The 24,385-nt window shown below is 47.7% G+C and overlaps 1 protein-coding gene across 2 annotated transcripts in view; it reads left to right on the forward strand.

Moving 5' to 3' along the window:
- Nucleotides 1-24,385, forward strand: part of LOC137371810 (unconventional myosin-X-like) — a 518,005-nt gene that overhangs the window by 358,825 nt on the left and 134,795 nt on the right. For both annotated transcript variants that reach the window (XM_068034697.1, XM_068034696.1), the window contains 3 exons: nt 4,961-5,067; nt 7,694-7,999; nt 24,112-24,151. In XM_068034697.1, coding sequence (XP_067890798.1) covers nt 4,961-5,067; nt 7,694-7,999; nt 24,112-24,151 — 453 coding nt within the window. The remainder of the gene's footprint in view (nt 1-4,960; nt 5,068-7,693; nt 8,000-24,111; nt 24,152-24,385) is intronic.

Genomic DNA, 24,385 nt, shown 5'->3' on the forward strand with positions numbered 1-24,385 from the left:
GCAGGAGAGACATGTTCCTGTGAAAATGAGGGATAGAAATGGCAAGATTAGGGAACCATGGATGACAGGTGAAATTGTGAGACTAGCTAAGAGGAAAAAGGAAGCATACATAAGGTCTAGGCGGCTGATGAAAGACGAAGCTTTGAAAGAATATCGGGAATGTAGGACCAATCTGAAACGAGGAATTAAGAGGGCTAAAAGGGGTCATGAAATATCTTTAGCAAACAGGGTTAAGGAAAATCCCAAAGCCTTTTATTCATATATAAGGAGAAAGAGGGTAACTAGAGAAAGGATTGGCCCACTAAAGGACAAAGGAGGAATGTTATGCTTGGACTCAGAGAAAATGGGTGAGATTCTAAACGAGTACTTTGCATCGGTATTCACCGAGGAGAGGGACATGACGGATGTTGAGGTTAGGAACAGATGTTTGATTACTCTAGGTCAAGTCGGCATAAGGAGGGAGGAAGTGTTGGGTATTCTAAAGGGCATTAAGGTGGACAAGTCCCCAGGTCCGGATGGGATCTATCCCAGGTTACTGAGGGAAGCGAGAGAGGAAATAGCTGGGGCCTTAACAGATATCTTTGCAGCATCCTTAAACACGGGTGAGGTCCCGGAGGACTGGAGAATTGCTAATGTTGTCCCCTTGTTTAAGAAGGGTAGCAGGGATAATCCAGGTAATTATAGACCGGTGAGCCTGACGTCAGTGGGAGGGAAGCTGCTGGAGAAGATACTGAGGGATAGGATCTATTCCCATTTGGAAGAAAATGGGCTCATCAGTGATAGGCAACATGGTTTTGTGCAGGGAAGGTCATGTCTTACCAACTTAATAGAATTCTTTGAGGAAGTGACAAAGTTGATTGATGAGGGAAGGGCTGTCGATGTCATATACATGGACTTCAGTAAGGCGTTTGATAAGGTTCCCCATGGCAGGCTGATGGAGAAAGTGAAGGCGCTTGGGGTCCAAGGTGTACTAGCTAGATGGATAAAGAACTGGCTGGGCAACAGGAGACAGAGAGTAGCAGTAGAAGGGAGTTTCTCAAAATGGAGACGTGTGACCAGTGGTGTTCCACAGGGATCCGTGCTGGGACCACTGTTGTTTGTGATATACATTAATGATTTGGAGGAAAGTATAGGTGGACTGATTAGCAAATTTGCAGACGACACTAAGATTGGTGGAGTAGCAGATAGTGAAGGGGACTGTCAGAGAATACAGCAGAATATAGATAGATTGGAGAGTTGGGCAGAGAAATGGCAGATGGAGTTCAATCAGGGCAAATGCGAGGTGATGCATTTTGGAAGATCCAATTCAAGAGTGAACTATACAGTAAATGGAAAAGTCCTGGGGAAAATTGATGTCCAGAGAGATTTGGGTGTTCAGGTCCACTGTTCCCTGAAGGTGGCAACGCAGGTCAATAGAGTGGTCAAGAAGGCATACGGCATGCTTTGCTTCATCGGACGGGGCATTGAGTACAAGAGTTGGCAGGTCATGTTACAGTTGTATAGGACTTTGGTTCGGCCACATTTGGAATACTGCGTACAGTTCTGGTCGCCACATTATCAAAAGGATGTGGATGCTTTGGAGAGGGTGCAGAGGAGGTTCACCAGGATGTTGCCTGGTATGGAGGGCGCTAGCTATGAAGAGAGGTTGAGCAGATTAGGATTATTTTCATTAGAAAGACGGAGGTTGAGGGGGGACCTGATTGAGGTGTACAAAATCATGAGAGGTATAGACAGGGTGGATAGCAAGAGGCTTTTTCCCAGAGTGGGGGTTTCAATTACTAGAGGACACGAGTTCAAAGTGAAAGGGGAAAAGTTTAGGGGGGATATGCGTGGAAAGTTCTTTACGCAGAGGGTGGTGGGCACCTGGAACGCATTGCCAGCGGAGGTGGTAGATGCGGGCACGATGGAGTCTTTTAAGATGTATCTAGACAGATACATGAATGGGCAGGAAGAGAAGAGATACAGAACCTTAGAAAATAGGCGACATGTTTAGAGAGAGGATCTGGATCGGCGCAGGCTTGGAGGGCCGAAGGGCCTGTTCCTGTGCTGTAATTATCTTTGTTCTTTGTTCTTTGAGAGTCAGTGTGTGTGGAACAGTATCCCAGTGAGAGTCAGTGTGTGTGGAACAGTATCCCAGTGAGAGTCAGTGTGTGTGGAACTGTATCCCAGTGAGAGTCAGCGTGTGTGGAACTGTACCCCAGTGAGAGTCAGTATATGTGGAACTGTACCCCAGTGAGAGTCAGTGTGTGTGGAACTGTACCCCATTGAGAGTCAGCGCATTTTGGGTGGTTGTGCTTAGTTCTGGGCCCCACACCTCAGGAAGACGATATTGTGCTTGGGGAGGGTGCATCACAGAATCACCAGAATGATACTCGGGCGAAAAGGTTGAAATTACGAGACCGGTTACACAGACGAGGCTTACATTCCCTTGAATATATAAAATTAGTGGATGGTCTAATTGATGTGTTTACGATGTTTTAAGGATTTGATAGAGAGAAATGCAGAGAAGCTCCAGTGTGATTTGGACAGGTTGAGTGAGTGGGCAAATACATGACAGCTGCAGTATAATGTGGATAAATGTGAGGTTATCCACTTTGGTGGCAAAAACAGAAAGGCAGATTATTATCTGAACGGCGATAGATTGGGAAAGGGGGAGGTGCAGCGAGACCTGGGTGTCCTTGTGTACCAGTCGCTGAAAGTAAGCATGCAGGTGCAGCAGGCAGTTAAGAAGGCAAATGGTATGTTGGCCTTCATAGCGAGAGGATTCGAGTACAGGAGCAGAGATGTCTTGCTGCAATTATTCAAGGCCTTGGTGAGAACACATCTGGAGTATTGTGTGCAGTTTTGGTCTCCTTATCTGAGGAAGGATGTTCTTGCTATGGAGGGAGTGCAGCGAAGGTTCACCAGACTGATTCCTGGGATGGCAGGACTGATGTATGAAGAGAGATTGGGTCGATTAGGCTTGTATTAACTAGAGTTTAGAAGAATGAGAGGGGATCTCATAGAAAAGTACAAAATTCTAACAGGACTGGACAGACTAGATGCAGGAAGGATGTTCCCGATGGCGGGGGAGTCCAGGACCAGGGGCTACAATCTAAGGATAAGGGGTAAGAGATGAGGGATTTCTTCACCCAGAGAGTGGTGAACCTGTGGAATTCTCTACCACGGAAAGCAGTTGAGGCCAAATCATTAAATATATTCAAGAAAGAATTAGATATAGTTCTTAGGGCTAAAGGGATCAAGGGATACGGGGAGAAAGCGGGAACAGGGTACTGAGTTTGGATGATCAGCCATGATCGTATTGAATGGTGGAGTAGGCTCGAAGGGCCGAACGACCTACTCCTGCTCCTATGTTTCTCTGTTTCTATTTCCTTTGGAAGAACCCAGAATATGGGGGCAAATCCTTAAAATTAGAACCAATCCATTCCGGGCTGATGTCAGGAAGCACCTCTTCACAGAAAGGGGAGTGGAAATCTGGACCTCTCTCCCCCAGAAAGCTGTTGAGACTGGAGGTCACTTTGAAATTCCCAAACTGAGATATATAGATTTTTGTTCGGTAAGGGGATTAAGGGATATGGAGTAAAGGTGGGGAAGTGGAGTTAAGATGCAGATGAAATATGATCTATTTGATTAGTGGAACAGGTTCGAGGAGCTGAGTGGGCTCCTTCTGTTCCTGTGGGCCTGTGATTCCTCGTGTGTGTCTGATCTGATCTCATGATATTTTTTGGATGAAGTGACTGTGAGGGATCGCCAGAACTGACTGTGTCATAGGACCAGCTTCCTGTGAAAGCTGACTGTGCTTCTAATTATACTCCAGCTAAATGTCCCGAAACTGAAGCGATCCCAAGGATTCTCAGTTCCAGGAAGGATATGAATACAAATAGTCCCAGTGCTCGGCTTTATATACAGTCGTACAGCGATGGGTGTATTGTCAAATACAGCTGGAGGAGGGAAGAGGGATGAAGAGTGTGGGGTGAAAGGTGAGGGATGAAGTGTGAAAGGTGAGCCGTGAGGGGTGAGCCGAGATGGGTGAGGGGTGAGCCGCGATGGGTGAGGGGTGAGCCGCGATGGGTGAGGGGTGAGCCGCGATGGGTGAGGGGTGAGCCGTGAGGGGTGAGCCGCGATGGGTGAGGGGTGAGCCGCGATGGGTGAGGGGTGAGCCGCGATGGGTGAGGGGTGAGCCGCGATGGGTGAGGGGTGAGCCGCGATGGGTGAGGGGTGAGCCGCGATGGGTGAGGGGTGAGCCGCGATGGGTGAGGGGTGAGCCGCGATGGGTGAGGGGTGAGCCGTGAGGGGTGAGCACTGATCCCATTGCCTGGTAATGCTGTGCACTTGCTGTGAGTTGAATGTCACAATCGATGTGCGACTCCCCCTCTCACTTCCTCACTCACCTGTAGACATTGAGCTAAAGTCTTCATTTTAAGTTTTTCAGGAAACCAGTTGGGACTGAACGGGTTAAAGTGGAGCTGGCTGGCAGTGAGGCGGGGGTGGGGCTGAATCAACTGTGATTGGCCACACTGACTGTCTGTAAGAGTGTGAATGAAGCCCAGTTTCACAACAATGGTCGAGAAGGCCCTTTATGCACTTGTTCAGAGAGAGAGAGAGAGAGAGTGAACTAGATTCCCTCTCAGCCACCCACCTCTTTACAAACTCCTTGGAAGGCTGGACAAGCGTAGACTGCAGACTCTGCCAGGCACAACTTTCTAAATCACTTCTTTGAAGAGATTACGAGACTGTGCTGGCGACTGGGGGGATTTAGTTAAAATGAGCCGATAAAAAAATCCTTGTACGAACCCGTGCATACAGACTGAGGCAAAGCAGGAGACGCAACACAGCGAAACACTTCTCTCTCTCTGACTCCCTCGATCCCTCTCATTCTCTCGGGTATGCTGCTGCTAAAAAATACAGCCACAGTCTTTCCCATTTCTCTAACTTGTTGACATTCTGACATCTCTTGCAGGTTTTTTTGAAGGAAGCTTTGGAACAGAAGCTGGAGAAAAGTCGAGCGGGGGAGCTGCAGGGAGCTGCCATGGTCCTGCGAGCTCATATCCTGGGCTACCAGGCAAGGTCAGTGCATGGTGTGGCCTCCAGTACAGGTATCAGCACAATACAGGTTCACAGCAGAGTCACTCACACAGGGAGAGAGAGAGAGAGCAGGGTCGCACACTCGCACACTCACCCACACTTACTCACAAACACACTCTCACACGCATACACACAAACACTCACACACAAACTGTCTCACTTGTGCACACTTGCTCACTCAAGCACAGACACACATCCAAAGAGACACTGACTCTCACTGGGGTACAGTTCCACACACACTGACTCTCACTGGGATACAGTTCCACACACACTGACTCTCAGTGGGGTACAGTTCCACACACACTGACTCTCAGTGGGGTACAGTTCCACACACACTGACTCTCAGTGGGGTACAGTTCCACACACACTGACTCTCAGTGGGATACAGTTCCACACACACTGACTCCCACTGGGGTACAGTTCCACACACACTGACTCCCACTGGGGTACAGTTACACACATACTGACTCTCAGTGGGGTACAGTTCCACACACACTGACTCTCACTGGGGTAGAGTTACACACATACTGACTCTCACTGGGATACAGTTCCACACACACTGACTCCCACTGGGGTACAGTTCCACACACACTGACTCCCACTGGGGTACAGTTCCACACACACTGACTCTCAGTGGGGTACAGTTCCACACACACTGACTCTCAGTGGGGTACAGTTCCACACACACTGACTCTCAGTGGGGTACAGTTCCACACACACTGACTCCCACTGGGGTACAGTTCCACACACACTGACTCCCACTGGGGTACAGTTACACACATACTGACTCTCAGTGGGGTACAGTTCCACACACACTGACTCTCACTGGGGTAGAGTTACACACATACTGACTCTCACTGGGATACAGTTCCACACACACTGACTCTCACTGGGGTACAGTTCCACACACACTGACTCTCACTGGGGTACAGTTCCACACACACTGACTCTCACTGGGGTAGAGTTACACACATACTGACTCTCACTGGGATACAGTTCCACACACACTGACTCTCACTGGGGTAGAGTTACACACATACTGACTCTCACTGGGATACAGTTCCACACACACTGACTCTCACTGGGGTACAGTTCCACACACACTGACTCCCACTGGGGTACAGTTCCACACACACTGACTCTCACTGGGGGACAGCTCCACACACACTGACTCTCACTGGGGTACAGTTCACCACACACTGACTCTTAGGGGGGTACAGTTCCACACACACTGACTCTCACTGGGGTACAGTTCCACACACACTGACTCTCACTGGGGTACAGTTCCACACACACTGACTCTCACTGGGGGACAGCTCCACACACACTGACTCTCACTGGGGGACAGCTCCACACACACTGACTCTCACTGGGGTACAGTTCCACACACACTGACTCTCACTGGGGTACAGTTCCACACACTGACTCTCACTGGTGTACAGTTCCACACACACTGACTCTCACTGGTGTACAGTTCCACACACACTGACTCTCACTGGTGTACAGTTCCACACACACTGTCTCTCACTGGTGTACAGTTCCACACACACTGTCTCTGACTGGGATACAGTTCCACACACACTGTCTCTGACTGGGATACAGTTCCACACACACTGACTCTGACTGGGATACAGTTCCACACACACTGACTCTCACTGGGGTACAATTCCACACACACTGTCTCTCACTGGGGTACAGTTCCTAACACACTGACTCTCACTGAATTTTTTTCTGATTAATTTCATGGGATGTGGGCGTTACTGGCCAGGCCAGCATTTATTGCCCATCCCTAATTGCCCTTGAGAAGGTGGTGATGAGCTGCCTTCTTGAACCACTGCAGTCCATGTGGGGTAGGTACAGCCACAGTGCTGTTAGGAAGGGAGTTCCAGGATTTTGACCCAGCGACAGTGAAGTAATGGCAATATAGTTCCAAGTCAGGATGGTGTGTGACTTGGAGGGAAACTTGCAGGTGGTGGTGTTCCCATGTATTTGCTGTTCTTGTCCTTCTAGGTGGTAGAGGTCGTGGGTTTGGAAGGTGCTGTCTAAGGAGCCTTGGTGAGTTGCTGCAGTGCATCTTGTAGATGGTACACACTGCTGCTACTGTTCGTCGGTGGTGGAGGGAGTGAATGTTTGTGGATGGGGTGCCAATCAAGCGGGCTGCTTTGTCCTGGATGGTGTCAAGCTTCTTGAGTGTTGTTGGAGCTGCACCCATCCAGGCAAGTGGAGAGTATTCCATCACACTCCTGACTTGTGCCTTGTAGATGGTGGACAGGCTTTGGGGAGTCAGGAGGTGAGTTACTCACCGCAGAATTCCTGGCCTCTGACCTGCTCTTGTAGCCACATTGTTTATATGGCTACTCCAGTTCAGTTTCTGGTTAATGGTCGCCCCTAGGATTTTGATTGTGGGGGATTCAGCGATGGTAATGCCATTGAATGTTAAGGGGAGACAGTTAGATTCTCTCTTGTTTGGGATGATCATTGCCTGGCACTTGTGTGGCGCGAATGTTACTTGCCACTTATCAGCCCAAGCTCCACACAGACTGACTCTTGGTGTTTAGTTGCACTGTCTCTTCTCACAAGCTCTGTCTTTCTGCTGTTTGGGCTGTAGGACACAGTATCGCAAGGTTCTGGCGAGCTTGCTGATCATTCAGAAGAATTACCGGGCTCACTTCTGGAGAAACGTCTTTTTACGTTTGCGCTCGGCAGCGATCGTCTTCCAAAAACACCGCAGAGGGCAGCTCGCTCGTCGCTTGTTCCTGCAGTTGAAAGCTGATAAGAGGCTGTTGGAGGAGCAGCACAAAGAGGATCAAGAACGGAGAAGGAGAGAGGAGGAGGATAGGCTGAGGTGGGAAGAGGAGGAGAGTAAAAGGAAGACAGAGGAGGATGAGAGATTGCGGAGAGATGATGAAAAGAGGTATGGAGCCGAGTGTTTAAGAAATAAGCTCGGTGTTAGACTATTGGATCCCAACAACAACAATAACTTGCATTTATATAGCACCTTTAATGCAGCAAAACGTTCCAAGGCACTTCACAGTGGCATTATAAAACAAATCTGACACCGAGCCACAGTAGCAGACTTTGGAGAAAATTACCAAAAGCTCAGTCAAAGAGGAAGGTTTAAGGAGTGTCTTAAGGAGGAGAGAGAGGTGGAGAGGTTTAGGGAGGGAATTCCAGAGCTTAGGGCCCAGGCAGCTGAAGGCACGGCCACCAGTGGTGGAGTGATTAAAATCGGGGATGCTCAAGTGACCAGAATTAGAGGAACGCAGGGATCTTGGTGCATTGTGAGGCTGAAGCAGATTACAGAGTTAGGCAGGGGTGAGGCCATGGAGGGATTTGAAAACAAGGACGAGAATTTTAATATCGAGGCCTTGCTGAACTGAGAACCAATGTAGGTAAGCGAGCACAGGGGGTGACGGGTGAACAGGACCTGGTGTGAGTTAGGATACAGAATCACAGAGTTGTTACAGCACAGAAGGAGGCCATTCGGCCCATCATAAGTGCACCGGCTCTCCAAATGAGCAATTCGCTTAATGCCATTCCCCCGCCTTCTCCCCATAACCCTGCATCTTCAACTTTGGCTGCGTTTGCTGACAACGCTACCACTAGGTGGCACTGCAATGGCACATGCACAAATGCAGCCTGTTCCACTGAAACGTCACCGTCTGAGATGTCAGCAGCTGCCAGGATTAAAGATGGCGCCGCTCAAATAATCACACGATGGCAACCGAAACACATGGCAGCACACAAAGGCCAGAGAGAGAGAGATAGAGAGAACGCGAGTGAGCGGGAGGGCCAGGGGGGAACGAACGAACGAGCAGGCGGGCGGGTGGGCCGGGCGGGGGAATGAGCGGGCGGGTGGGGGAGGGTGGTGCGGTGAGCGAGCGGTCGGGGGAGGGGGTGCGGTGAGCGAGCGGTCGGGGGAGGGGGGCGGTGAGCGAGCGGTCGGATGGGGTGCGGTGAGCGAACAGGCGGGCGACGGGGAAGGAGGAGAGCGCACCCGCCACCAGCAAGACCTTCGGCCGCTCTCTCCCCGTTCCCCAGAACCCTTCTCCCCCACCCCTGCTCTCTCCGGCCCGGTTCCCCCACCATCTGCCCGCGTTACACGATGATGTCATCTGCGCATGCACCAATCAGTTCTGCCTCTCCAAGTGGAGATTAATCCTGTCTCTCAGAATTTTTCCAATATTTTCCCAACCACCGATGTTGGACTCACCGGCCTGTAATTACCTGGTTTATCCCTACTACCCTTCTTGAATAATGGTACCACATTCGCTGTCCTCCAGTCCTCTGGTACCTCTCCTGTAGCCAGAGAGGATTTGAAAATTTGTGTCAGAGCCCCTGCTATCTCCTCCCTTGCCTCACATAACAGCCTGGGATACATCTCATCTGGGCCTGGGGATTTATCCACTTTTAAGCCCGCTAAAACAGCTAATACTTCCTCCCTTTCAATGCTAAAATGTTCAAGTATATCACAATCCCCCTCCCTGATCTCTACACCTACATCGTCCTTTTCCAAAGGGAACACAGATGAAAAGTAATAATTTAAAACCTCACCTATGTCCTCCGGCTCCACACACACAATGCCACTTTGGTCCCTAATGGGCCCTACTCTTTCCCTGGTTATTCTCTTGACCTCAATATACTTATAAAACACCTTGGGATTTTCCTTTATCTTTCCCGCCAGTGTTTTCTCATGTCCCCTCTTCGCTCTCCTAATTACTTTTTTAAGTACCCCCCTACACTTTCTATACTCCTCTAGGGCCTCCGCTGTTTTCAGCACTCTGAATCTGCCATAAGCCTCCTTTGTTTTCCTGATCCAATCCTCTATATCCCTTGACATCCAGGGTTCCCTGGACTTGTTGGTCCTACCCTTCACCTTAAAGGGTACATGTTGGCTCTGAACTTTCACTATTTCCTCTTTGAATGACTCCCACTGGCCTGATGTAGACTTTCGTACAAGTAACTGCTCCCAGTCCACTTTGGCCAGATTCTGTTTTATCATATTGAAATCGACCTTCCCCCAATTCAGTACCTTTATTTCCAGTCCATCTTTGTCCTTTTCCTTAAGAACTTAAATCTTACAGTTATGGTCACTATCCCCGAAATGATCCCCCACTGACACTTCTACCACTTGTCCAGCTTCATTCCCGAGGATTAGGTCCTGTACTCCACTGGAGTGCACGGGAGTGCTGACTTGGGTTGCATTAGAGTGCGAAAGTGGAAGTTTGGTAACTGAGGATAATTAAGGGTTAAATCTAATCTGTCTTTTATTTAGCAGATTAATTTAACAGTTGCTGTTTGGGTTGGAGAAGGTGAGTTTTAGACCAGCTTTAAACAGGGTTTACTCAGGCTCTGCTTGCAGCTGCACCTTGTTAATTAGAGAATTGGCTGAAACCAGTTTTCAGGGGCTAGAGTCAGTCAGTATAAAAGTGGGTCATCTTACAGTGCTGACTTTGTTTGCACGAGAGTGCTATAGTGGAAGTTTGGTAACTGAGGAAGTTCGGTGAGGAGGGAGCGAGGAGCTCCTTTCATTTCCTACCTGTCCTCAGAGTGAGGGGAGCCGAGAGCTTCCACACAGCTAACTGGGAGAAGACTTGGAGGGTGGAGTTCCAGACCGGTAAGTATAAAAAACTTACCTCTGGTAAAAAAAACTGAGTGACGTCACAGGAAAGCTGTGACCTGATTGGCTGGTAGGGAATTATTACTGAATTTGAAAATAAAACATTGATAAAAATTGATTAAAACCCTTCTTCTTCTTTGGCCTCCTTGTCTCGAGAGACAATGGGTAAGCGCCTGGAGGTGGTCAGTGGTGTGTGAAGCAGCGCCTGGAGTGGCTATAAAGGCCAATTCTAGAGTGACAGACTCTTCCACAGGTGCTGCAGATAAGTTTGTTTGTCGGGGCTGTTACACAGTTGGCTCTCCCCTTGCGCTTCTGTCTTTTTTCCTGCCAACTGCTAAGTCTCTTCGACTCGCCACATTTTAGCCCCGTCTTTATGGCTGCCCGCCAACTCTGGCAAACGCTGGCAACTGACTCCCACGACTTGTGATCAATGTCACAGGACTTCATGTCGCGTTTGCAGACGTCTTTAAATTGGAGACATGGACGGCCGGTGGGTCTGATACCAGTGGCGAGCTCGCTGTACAATGTGTCCTTGGGGACCCTAATTAACTCATAAGTAGAGTAATTAAACCAGAGGGAGGAGATTACTGTATTTAGTTGGCATTTAATATTTATAGTAGGAATCTAGCACAAGGCACCAAATAGTTAATTATAACAATTTAGTAATGATTTAATAAGTATTTATTTATTTTATATCAATTAACCAATTAGTGATAGAAATGTCAGTTAGAGGGGTGAAGTGCTTCACCTGTGAGATGTGGGAAGTCCGTGACGCTTCCAGCTTTCCGGACAACTACATCTGCAGGAAGTACCCAGTTGCAGCTCCTCACAGACTGCATGGATCGGTTGGAGCGGCAACTGGATGCACTTAGGAGCATGCAGGTGGCAGAAAGCGTCATAGACAGGAGTTTTAGAGAAGTGGTTACACCCAAGGTGCAGGCAGATAGATGGGTGACCGCTAGAAGGGGCAGGCAGTCAGTGCAGGAATCCCCTGCGGCTATCCCCCTCTCTAACAAGTATACCGTTTTGGATACTGTTGGGGGGGATGGCCTATCAGGGGAAAACAGCAGCAGCCAGAGCAGTGGCACCACGGCTGGCACTGTTGTTCAGCAGGGAGGGACAAAGTACAGAACAGCAATAGTTATAGGGGACTCTATAGTCAGGGGCACAGATAGGAGCTTCTGTGGACGTGAAAGAGACTCCAGGAAGGTATGTTGCCTCCCTGGTGCCAGGGTCAAGGATGTCTCTGAACGGACAGGGGGCATTCTGAAGGGGGAGGGTGAACAGCCAGAGGTTGTGGTACACATCAGTACCAATGACATAGGCAGGAAAGTGACGAGGTCCTACAGGGGGAGTTTAGGGAGTTAGGTAGTAAGTTAAAAAAAACAGGACCTTTAGGGTTGTAATCCCGGGATTACTCCCTGTGCCACGTGTCAGTGAGGCTAGAAATAGGAAGATAGTGCAGCTAAACACGTGGCTGAGCAGCTGGTGTAGAAGGGAGGGTTTCAGATATCTGGACCATTGGGATCTCTTCAGGGACAGATGGGACCTGTACAAGAAAGACGGGTTGCATCCAAACTGGAGGGGCACAAATATCCTGGCTGCAAGGTTTGCTAGCGTCACTCGGGAGGGTTTAAACTAGTGTGGCAGGGGGGTGGGAACCAGAGCAGTAGGACAGCAAGTGAAATAAATGAGGGGGAACTAGTAAATAAGGCCAGGAAGACTAAGAGGAAGAGCAGGCAGGGAGATGTTGCGGAGCACAGTGGGACTGGTGGTCTGAAGTGCATTTGTTTCAATGCAAGAGGTATAACAGGTAAGGCAGATGAACTTAGAGCTTGGATTAGTACTTGGAACTATGATGTTGTTGCTATTACAGAAACTTGGTTGAGGGAAGGACAGGATTGGCAGCTAAATGTTCCAGGATTTAGAAGCTTCAGGCGGGATAGAGGGGGATGTAAAAGGGGTGGGGGAGTTGCATTACTTGTTAAGGAGAATATCACAGCTGTACTGAGGGAGGGCACCTCGGAGGGGTCGTGCAGCGAGGCAATATGGGTGGAGCTCAGGAATAGGAAGGGTGCAGTCACAATGTTGGGGGTTTACTACAGGCCTCCCAACAGCCAGCGGGAGGTAGAGGAGCAGATATGTAGACAGATTTTGGAAAGATGTAAAGGTAACAGGGTTGTAGTGGTGGGTGATTTTAACTTCCCCTATATTGACTGGGACTCACTTAGTGCTAGGGGCTTGGATGGGGCAGAATTTGTGAGGAGCATCCAGGAGGGCTTCTTGAAACAATATGTCGATAGTCCAACTAGGGATGGTGCCATTCTGGACCTGGTATTGGGGAATGAGCCCGGCCAGGTGGTCGAAGTCTCAGTAAAGGAGCATTTCGGGAGCAGTGACCATAATTCCATAAGTTTTAAGGTACTTGTGGATAAGGATAAGAGTAGTCCTCGGGTGAAGGTGCTAAATTGGGGGAAGGCTAATTATAACAATATTAGGCAGGAACTGAAGAATTTAGATTGGGGGAGGCTGTTTGAGGGTAAATCAACATCTGACATGTGGGAGTCCTTCAAACGTCAGTTGATTAGAATCCAGGACCGGCATGTTCCTGTGAGGAAGAAGGATAAGTTTGGCAAGTTTCGGGAACCTTGGGTAACGCGGCATATTGTGAGCCTAGTCAAAAAGAAAAAGGAAGCATTCGTAAGGGCTGGAAGGCTAGGAACAGACTAATCCCTTGAGGAATATAAAGACAGTAGAAAGGAACTTAAGCAAGGAGTTAGGAGGGCTAAAAGAGGTCATGAAAAGTCATTGGCAAACAGGATTAAGGAAAATCCCAAGGCTTTTTAGACGTATATAAAGAGCAAGAGGGTAACTAGGGAAAGGGTTGGCCCACTCAAGAACAGAGAAGGGAATCTATGTGTGGAGCCAGAGGAAATGGGTGAGGTACTAAATGAGTCCTTTGCATCAGTATTCACCAAGGAGAAGGACTTGGTGGATGATGAGCCGAGGGAAGGGAGTGGAGATAGTCTCAGTCATCTCATTATCAAAAAGGAGGAGGTGTTGGGTGTCTTGCAAAGCATTAAGGTAGATAAGTCCCCAGGGACTGATGGGATCTACCCCAGAATACTGAGGGAGGCAAGGGAAGAAATTGCTGGGGCCTTGACAGAAATCTTTGCATCCTCATTGGCTACATGTGAGGTCCCAGAGGACTGGAGAATAGCCAATGTTGTTCCTTTGTTTAAGAAGGGTGGTAAGGATAATCCAGGAAATTATACGCCGGTGAGCCTTACATCAGTGGTAGGGAAATTATGAGAGAGGATTCTTCGGGACAGGATTTACTCCCATTTGGAAACAAACGAACTTATTAGCGAGAGGCAGCATGGTTTTGTGAAGGGGAGGTCATGTCTCTCTAATTTGATTGAGTTTTTTGAAGAAGTGACGAAGATGATTGATGCAGGAAGGGCAGTGGATGTTGTCTATATGGACTTCAGTAAAGCCTTTGACAAGGTCGCTCATGGCAGACTGGTACAAAAGGTGAAGTCACACGGGATCAGAGGTGAGCTGGCAAGATGGATGCAGAACTGGCTCAGTCATAGAAGACAGAGGGTAGCAGTGGAAGGGTGCTTTTCTGAATGGAGGGATGTGACTAGTGGTGTTCCGCAGGGATCAGTGCTGGGACCTTTGCTGTTTGTAGTATATATAAATGATTTGGAGGAAAATGTAGCTGGTCTGATTAGTAAGTTTGCGGACGACACAAAGGTTGGTGGAGTTGCGGATAGTGATGAGGATTGTCAGAGGATACAGCAGGATATAGATCGGTTGGAGACTTGGGCGGAGAAATGGCAGATGGAGTTTAATCCGGACAAATGTGAGGTAATGCATTTTGTAAGGTCTAATGCAGGTGGGAGGTATACAGTAAATGGCAGAACCCTTAGGAGTATTGACAGGCAGAGAGATCTGGGCATACAGGTCTACAGGTCACTGAAAGCGGCAATGCAGGTGAATAAAGTAGTCAAGAAGGCATACGGCATGCTCGCCTTCATCGGTCGGGGCATAGAGTATAAAATTGGCAAGTCATGCTGCAGCTGTAGAGAACCTTAGTTAGGCCACACTTAGAATATTGCGTGCAATTCTGGTCGCCACACTACCAGAAGGACGTGGAGGCTTTGGAGAGGGTACAGAAGAGGTTCACCAGGATGTTGCCTGGTCTGGATGGCATTAGCTATGAGGAGAGGTTGGATAAACTCGGATTGCTTTCACTGGAACGACGGAGGTGGAGGGGCGACATGATAGAGGTTTACAAAGTTATGAGCGGCATGGACAGAGTGGATAGTCAGAAGCTTTACCCAGGGTGGAAGAGTTAGTTACTGGGGGACATAGGTTTAAGGTGCGAGGGGCAACGTTTAGAGGGGATGTGCGAGGCAAGTTCTTTACACAGAGGGTGGTGAGTGCCTGGAACTTGCTGCCGGGGGAGGTGGTGGAAGCAGGTACAATAGCGACGTTTAAGAGGCATCTTGACAAATATATGAATAGGATGGGAATAGAGGGATATGGACCCCGGAAGTGCAGAAGGTTTTAGTTTAGGCAGGCATGGAGGGCCGAATGGCCTGTTCCTGTGCTGTACTGTTCTTTGTTCTTTGTACTGCCCCTTCTCTTGTATGACTTTCTACGTACTGGCTCAAAAAGTTCTCCTGTATGCATTTTAAGAATTCCTCCCCTTTTAAGCCTTTTGCACTAAGACTATCCCAGTTGATATTGAGGAAGTTGAAATGCCCTAGTATTATTACCCTATTATTTTTACACCTCTCTGAGATTTGCCTACATATCTGTTCCTCTATCTCTCCCTGACTGTTTGGAGGCCTGTAGTACACTCCCAGCCAAGTGATTGCCCCCTTTTTGTTTTTAAGTTCTATCCATATGGCCTCATTTGAGGAACTTTCTCAGATATCATCCCTCCTTACTGCAGTAATTGACTCCTTGATCAACAGTGCAATACCACCTCCTCTTTTACCCCCTCCCCTGTCATGCCTTAAGATTCTATACCCTGGAATATTGAGCTGCCAGTCCTGCCCCTCCCTCAACCATATCTCTGTGATAGCAATAATATCATAATCCCATGTGCTAATCAATGCCCTCAGTTCATCTGCCTTACTAGTAAGACTCCTTGCATTAAAATAGATGCAATCCAGCCTTGTATTTTTCACTTGTACCTTAACACTTGTACCTTTGCTCTGCCTTCCAGACTGACTCAGTTTCTCCTCTGTATTTAACTGTGCATTAGCCCCTACTGTAACTCCACTCTGTATCCCATCCCACTACCAAATTAGTTTAAACCCCCCACAACAGCACCAGCAAACCTCCCAGCAAGGATGTTGGTCCCGATCCGGTTCAGGTGCAACCAGTCCAACCTGTACAGGTCCCACCTTTGCCAGAAACAGACCCAGTGATCCAGCAAACTAAAGCCCTCCCTCCTGCACCATCTCCTCAGCTACGCATTCATCTGCTCTATCTTCCTATTCCTATACTCACTTGCATGTGGCACCAGGAGTAATCCAGAGATTACAACCTTTGAGGTCCTGCTTTTTAATCTGCTACGTAACTCCCTAAATTCTTGTTGCAGGACCTCATCCCTCTTTCTAGCTCTGTCGTTCGTACCAATGTGTACCACGACCTCTGGCTGCTCCCCCTCCCCCTTCAGAATGTCTTGCAGCTGCACCGTGCCATCCTTGACCCAACACCAGGGAGGCAACATACCATCCTGGAGTCATGTTTGCAGCCACAGAAACGCATATCTGTTCCCCTTACGATAGAATCCCCTATCACTATAGCTCTTCCAACCCTTCTCCTCCCCTGCTGTGCAGCAGAGCCATCCTTGGTGCCACAAACCTGGCTGTTGCTGCTTTCCCCTGGGACGCCATCCCCCCCAACAGTATCCAAAGCGGAATATCTGTTTGAGAGGGGGATGACCACAGGGGACTCCTGCCTGTGCCTACTACTCCGTCTGATGGTCACCCATCTCTTTTCTGCCTGTGCAGCCATTACTTGCGGTGTGACCACCTCACTAAACATGCTATCCACGCTGTCCTCAGCATCTCGGATACTCCACAATGAATCCACCCGCAGCTCCAGCTCTGTAATGCGGGTAGTCAGTAGCTGCAGATGGATACACCTCCTGCACACATGGTCATCAGGGACACTGGAAGCGTCCCTGATTTCCCACATAGCGCAGGAGGAGCATATCACGGGGATGAGCTCTCCTGTCATGACATACCTTGAAATTAATTTGTTATTCCCTTTAAAAAATACTAATTCCGAAGTTCCGAAGAAGGGTCACTGACCCGAAACGTTAACTCTGCTTCTTTTTCCACAGATGCTGCCAGACCTGCTGAGTGGTTCCAGCATTTCTTGTTTTTATTTCAGATTTCCAGCATCTGCAGTATTTTGCTTTTAATTACACTAGGGGTCTTGTTCTACTCCAAACACTACCCACTACAATCTAAGTCCTTAATAAATTACACTAATCAAAAAAAAAACACACTTTCGTCGTACTCACCTGATCACAAGGATTTTTTCAAAAAAAAACTTTCCCCTTTTTTAAGCTATTTAAATAACCATTCGCATGTCGTTTTTGCTTCTTTTACCAATTACTTTAAAGCTGTGCCCGTTCATTCTAGATCCTTTCATGAGTGGGAGCAGTTTCTCCCGACCTTCTCGGTCCAGAACCCTCATGATAGAGTCATAGTCGGACAGCATAGAAACAGGCCCTTAGGCCCACCGCGTCCATGCCGACCATAATGTCTATCTATACTAATCCCACCTGCCTGCATTAATTCTATATCCCTCTATGCCTTGCTCATTCAAGTACCTGTCCAGATGCCTCTTAAATGTTGCTACTGTTCCTGCCTCCACCACCTCCTCTGGCAGCTCATTACAGATACCCAGTAATCTTAGTGTGAAAAGTTTACCCCTTTGATCCCCTTTAAACCTCCTCCCTCTCACCTTAAATCTATGCCCTCTAGTTTTGGTCACCCCTACCATGGGAAACAGACTCTGGCTATCTACCCTATCTATGCCTCTCATAATTTTACATACCTCTATCATGTCCCCTCTCAGCCTCCTTCGCTCCAGGGAAAACAGACCCAGCCTATCCAATCTCTCTTTATAACTCAAGCCCTCCAAACCAGGCAACATCCTTGTGAATCTTTTCTGCACCCTCTCTAGCTTAATCACATCTTTCCTGATGTCGTGCGGTAACCACAACTGCACACAGTACTCCAAATGCGGCCTAACCAACGTTATGTACAACTGTAACATGACGTCCCAACTCTTGTACTCAATGCCTCGGCCGATGAAGGCAAGCATGCCATATGCCTTCTTCACCACCCTGTCTACCTGTGTTGCCACTTTCAGGGAACTATATATTTGCACCCCAAGGTCTCTCTGCTCAAGAACACTCCCCAGGGCCCTGCCATTCACTGTATATGTCCTGCCCTGGTTTAACTTCCCAAAATGCATCACTTCGCACTTGTCTGCGTTAAATTCCATTTGTCAATCCCTTGCCCACTTTCCCAGTTGATCGAGATACTGTTGTAACCTTAGACAACCTTCTTCACTGTCCACTATACCACCAATTTTGGTGTCATCTGCAAACTTACTAATCATGCCCCCTACATTCACACCCAAGTCATTAATATATATGACAAACAACAGAGGGCCCAGCACCGATCCCTGCAGCACACCACTGGTCACCGGCCTCCAATCTGAAAAACAACCCTCCACTACCACCCTCTGCTTCCTATCACCAAGCCAATTTTGTAACCAATTTGCTAGCTCACTCTGGATCCCATGTGTTCGAACCTTCTGGACCAGCCTACCATGCGGGACCTTGTCAAAGGCCTTGCTGAAGTCCATGCAGACAACGTCCATCGCCCTGCCTTTGTCAATCCTCTTGGTCACCTCCTCGAAAAACTCAATCAAATTCGTGAGACATGATTTCCCACGCACAAAGCCATGCTGATTATCCTTAATCAGACCATGCCTTTCCAAATGCATTTAAATCCTGTCTCTCAGAATCCCTTCCAATAACTTTCCCACCAGGATGTCAGACTCACCGGTCTGTAGTTCCCTGGCTTATCCCTGCTGCCCTTCTTAAATAAAGGCACAACATTAGCTATCCTCCAATCTTCCATTACCTCACCCATGGCTAACGATGAGACAAAAATCTCTTCCAGGGCCCCAGCAATCTCCTCCCTTGCTTCCCATAGCATCCTAGGATACACCTGGTCAGGCCTTGGGGATTTATCCACCTTAATGCACTTCAAAACCTCTGACACCTCTTCCTTTGTAATGTTTATATGCTCCAGGATATCGCTGTTCCCTCCCTTGAACTCACTAACTTCCATGACCTTCTCCACAGTAAATACGGATGAGAAGTATTCATTTAAGACCTCGCCCATTTCCTGTGGCTCCCCACATAGATTGCCACACAGATCCTTAAGGGGACCTACTCTCTCCCTAGCTACCCTTTTACTCTTAATATACTTATAGAATCTTTTAGGATTCTCCTTTATCTTATCTGCCAGGGAAATCTCATGGCCCCTTTTCGCCCTCCTAATTTGCTTCTTAAGTGTTCTCCTGCATCCCCTATACTCCTCGAGGGACTCGCTCGATCCCAGCTGCCTATACCTGACATATGCCTCCTTCTTTGTCCTGACCAGACCCTCAATATCTCTTATCAACCAAGGTTCCCTAAACTTGCCAGCCTTGCCCTTCCATCTAACAGGAACATGCCGGCCCTGAACTCTCCCTATCTCACTTTTAAAAGCCTCCCACTTGCCAGACGTCCCTTTACCTGTAAACAGCCTCTCCCATTCAAGTTTTGAGAGTTCCTGTCTGAGGCCATCGAAATTAGCCTTCCCACAATTTAGGACTTCAACCTGAGGACCAGTCCTATCCTTTTCCATAACTATCTTGAAGCTAATAGAGTTATTTATTTATTTTTTTGAGAGATACAGCACTGAAACAGGCCCTTCGGCCCACCGAGTCTGTGCCAACCAACAACCACCCATTTATACTAATCCTACATTGATCCCATATTCCCTACCACATCCCCACCTTCCCTCAATTCTCCTGCCACCTACCTGCACTAGGAGCAATTTACAATGGCCAATTTACCTATCAACCTGCAAGTGTTTGGCTGTGGGAGGAAACCGGAGCACCCAGCAGTTATGGCCACTGGTCCCAAAGTGCTCCCCCACTGACACGTCAACCACCTGCCCAGCCTCATTTCCCAAGAGGAGGTCGAGTGTAGCCCCTTCTCTAGTAGGGCCATCCACATACTGCTTCAGAAAACTATCCTGGACACACTTAACAAATTCTTCCCCATCTGATCCTTTAGCACTAAGGCAGTCCCAGTCAATATTAGGGAAGTTAAAATCACCTACTATTACAACCCTATAATTCCTACACCTATCTGTGATTTCCCGACATATATGCTCCTCCACTTCCCTCTGACTATTGGAGAGCCTATAGTATAATCCCATCAAAGTGATCACCCCTTTCTTATTTCTAAGTTCTACCCATATGGCCTCGCTGGACATTCCCCCCGGGATATCCTCTCTAAGTACTGCTGTGAAGTCTTCCCTAATCAATAGTGCAACTCCCCCTCCTCTCTTACCTCCACCTCTGTCACGCCGGAAGGATCGGTACCCCGGAACATTGAGCTGCCAGTCCTGCCCATCCCTCAACCACTTTTCCATAATAACTATATCACAATCCCATGTACCGATCCACGCTCTGAGTTCATCTGCCTTACCTGTAAGGCTTCTTGCATGAAAGTAAATGCAGTTTAGCCTACCAGACCTTCCACACTCCCTGTCCTGTCCCTGCCCGGCCTGCCTACTGGACTTGCTTGCTTTATTTTGAATACCTCTATGAAATCACCTCTCCGCCTTCTCTTCTCCAAAGTAAACAGTCCTAACTTCTCAAAGCTATCATCATAACTGAAGTTCCTCATCCCTGGAACTATTCTTGTGAATCTTTTCTGTACTCTCTCCAATGCCCTCACATCCTTCCTAAAGTGTGGTGCCCAGAATTAGACACAATACTCCAGCTGAGGCCGAACTAGTGTCTTATACAAGTTCAACATAACCTCCTTGCTCTTGTACTCTATGCCCCTATTAATAAAGCCCAGGATACTGTATGCTTTATTAACCACTCTCTCAACCTGTCCTGTCACCTTCAATGACTTATGCACATATACACCCAGGTCCCTCTGCTCCTGCACCCCCTTTAGAATTGTACCCTTTATTCTATATTGTCTCCCCATGTTCTTCCTACCAAAATGAATCACTTCACACTTCTCTGCATTGAACTTCATCTACCACCTGTCTGACCATTCCACCAACTTGTCTATGTCCTTTTGAAGTTCTACACTATCCTCCTCACAGTTCACAATGCTTCCACGTTTCGTATCATCTGCAAATTTTGAAATTGTGCCCTGTACACCAAGGTCTAGGTCATTAACATCTATCAGGAAAAGCAAGGGTCCCAACCATCGGGAACTCCACTACAAACCTTTCTCCAGCCCAAAAAGTAATCCATTAACCACTACTCTTTGTTTCCTGTCACTCAGCCAATTCCGTATCCATGTTTCTACTCTCCCATTTATTCCATGAGCTATAACTTTGCTCACAAATCTGTTGTTTGGCACTGTATCACACGCCTTTTCAAAGTCAATATACACCACATCAACAGCATTGCCCTCATCAACTATTTCTATTACCTCCTCAAAAAAATCCAGCAAGTTAGTTTAACATGGTTATCCCTTATCAAATCCGCGTTGGCTTTCCTTAGTTAACCCACATTTGTCGATTTGAAAATTAATTGTGTCCTGAATTATTGTTTTTAGAAGTTTTCCCACAACCGAAAGGTAACAGTGGAAGGGGGCTTTTCTGAATGGAGGACCGTGACTAGTGGTGTTCCGCAGGGATCAGTGCTGAGACTTTTGCTGTTTATAAGTATAAAAATTGGCAAGTCATGCTGCGGCTGTACAGAACTTTAGTTAGGCCACACTTAGAATATTGCATGCAATTCTGGTCGCCACACTACCAGCAGGACGTGGAGGCTTTGGAGAGGGTACAGAGTAGGTTTACCAGGATGTTGCCTGGTCTGGAGGGCATTAGCTATGAGGAGAGGTTGGATAAACTCGGATTGTTTTCACTGGAACGTCGGAGGTGGAGCGGTGACATGATGGAGGTTTACAAAGTTATAAGCTGCATGGACAGAGTGGATAGTCAGAAGCTTTTTCCCAGGGTGGAAGAGTCAGTTACTAGGGGACATAGGTTTAAGGTGCGAGGGGCAAAGTTTAGAGGGGATGTGCGAGGCAAGTTTTTTTACACAGAGGGTGGTGAGTGCCTGGAACTTGCTGCCAGGGTAGGTGGTGGAAGCAGGTATGATAGCAACGTTTAAGAGGCATCTTGACAAATACATGAATAGGAAGGGAATAGAGGGATACGGTCTCCGGAAGTGCAGAAGGTTTTAGTTTAGGCAGGCATCAAGATCGGCGCAGGCTTGGAGGGCCGAATGGCCTGTTCCTGTGCTGTACTGTTCTTTGTTCTTATTACTATTTATGTGTCTCGAGACGACTTTAGGATTTCCTTTTATGCTAGTTGCCAGTCTCGTTTCATGCTCTCTTTGCTTCTCTTATTTGCTTTTTCACTTCCTTTCTGGACCTTCCATATTCAGCCTGGTTCTCAATAGTATTTTCTACCTGGCATCAGTCATAAGCATACTTTTTCTTCTTTACCTTAATCTCTACCTCTTTCTGGATTTTTTTACCCTTTGAGGGAACATACCTTGGCATTGCCCGAACGATATTTTTTTTTGAAGTTAGCCCATTGTTCAGCGACAGTTTTTCCTGCCAACCTTTAGTTTTAATTTATTTGTCCCAAATCCATTATTACCTCATTGAAGTTGGCTTTACCCCAGTTAATTATTCTTACTCTGCATTGCTCTTTGTCCTTTTCCATAGTTAGCCTAAACCTTATGAGACAATGACTTAAACAGCACCTTCCAAACCCGCGACCTCTACCAACTAGAAGGACAAGCGCAGCAAATACATGGGAACACCACCACCTGCAAGTTTCCCTCCAAGTCACACACCATCCTGACTTGGAACTATATCACCGTTCCTTCACTGTCACTGGATCAAAATCCTGGAACTCCCCTCCCAACAGCACTGTGGGTATACCTACCCCACATGGACTGCAGCGGTTCAAGAAGGCAGCTCACCACCACCTTCTCAAGGGCAATTAGGGATGGACAATAAATGCTGGCCTGGCCAGTGACGCCCACATCCCATGAATGAATTTTAAAAAATGACTGTCCACTTGGCCCACCTCATTCCCAGGTCTAGCAGTGCCTCCTTTCTTGTTAGACAGGAAACATACTCCTGGAGAAATTTGAACACATTCTAGGAACTCTTGCCCCTCACTGCCCTTTACACTATCCCAGTCTATGTTTGGATAATTAAAGTCCCCCATTATAACTACTCTCTTATTCTTGTACTTCTCTGTAATTTCCTTGCAAATAGGTTCCCCTACATCCTTCCCACTAGCTGGTGGTCTATAGACAACACCAGTCAATGTAACTGCACCTTTTTTGTTCCTTAGCTCTCGCCAAATAGATTCTGTCCTCAACCCCTCTGGGACATCCTTTTTTCTCCAGTACTGCAATGTTCTCCTTTATACCACCACCCCTCCCCCTTTTTTTCCTTTCCTATCTTTCCTGAACACTTTGTATCCAGGAATATTTAATACCCAGTCTTGCCGTTCTTTGAGCCAGGTCTCTGTTATAGCCACAACATCATATTTCCACATGTCAATCTGGGCCTGTAACACACCAGTCTTATTCACAACACTCTGTGCATTCACATACATACACATTAACCCTGATTTAGATTTTATTTCTTTCTCCCTTGCTCTGACCCCATCCATTGAATTACTATTCCTTATTCCAGTGCAATCTATCTGTCCCAGTATTCTCTGTATCTTGGTATTCCTCTGATATTATCTCTTGGTTCTCACATCACTGCCAAGTTAGTTTAAACCCTCCCCAAATAGCAATGTTTGGGATGTGCTCCAGTTTAAGACGGAGGCTGGCCAGAAGTGTTAAAATAGTCAAGTGTGGAGGTAACAAAGGCATGGATGAGAACTTCAGCAGGGGGCAGGAGCTGAGGCAGGGGGCAGGAGCTGAGGCAGGGGGCAGGAGCTGAGGCAGGGGCAGAGATGGACAATGTACAGAGGTGGAAATAGGCGGTCTTTGTGATGGAGTCGATATGGGGTCAGAGGCTCACCTCTGTGGATGTAGTTCCTTCAATTAATTTTCACCTTTTGTTTTCCCTGTAGATCTCAGGAGAGTCTAGAGATGCCACTCCTGTCTGATCAGGTAAAGGATACTCTGCTCCTTATTCCTTCATTTTTTCTTTTTATTCTTTCATGGGATGTGAGTGATGCTGGCAAGACCAACATTTGTTACCTATCCCCAGTGGCTAGTTAGGCCATTTCAGAGGGCAGTTAAGAGTCAACCACATTGCTGTGGGTCTGGAGTTAGATGTAGGCCAGACCAGGTAAGGACGGCAGATTTCCTTCCCTGAAGGACGTTCGTGAACCAGAGGGTTTT

This window comes from Heterodontus francisci, chromosome 7 (genome assembly GCF_036365525.1).
Source record: "Heterodontus francisci isolate sHetFra1 chromosome 7, sHetFra1.hap1, whole genome shotgun sequence".
Taxonomy (NCBI): domain Eukaryota; kingdom Metazoa; phylum Chordata; class Chondrichthyes; order Heterodontiformes; family Heterodontidae; genus Heterodontus; species Heterodontus francisci.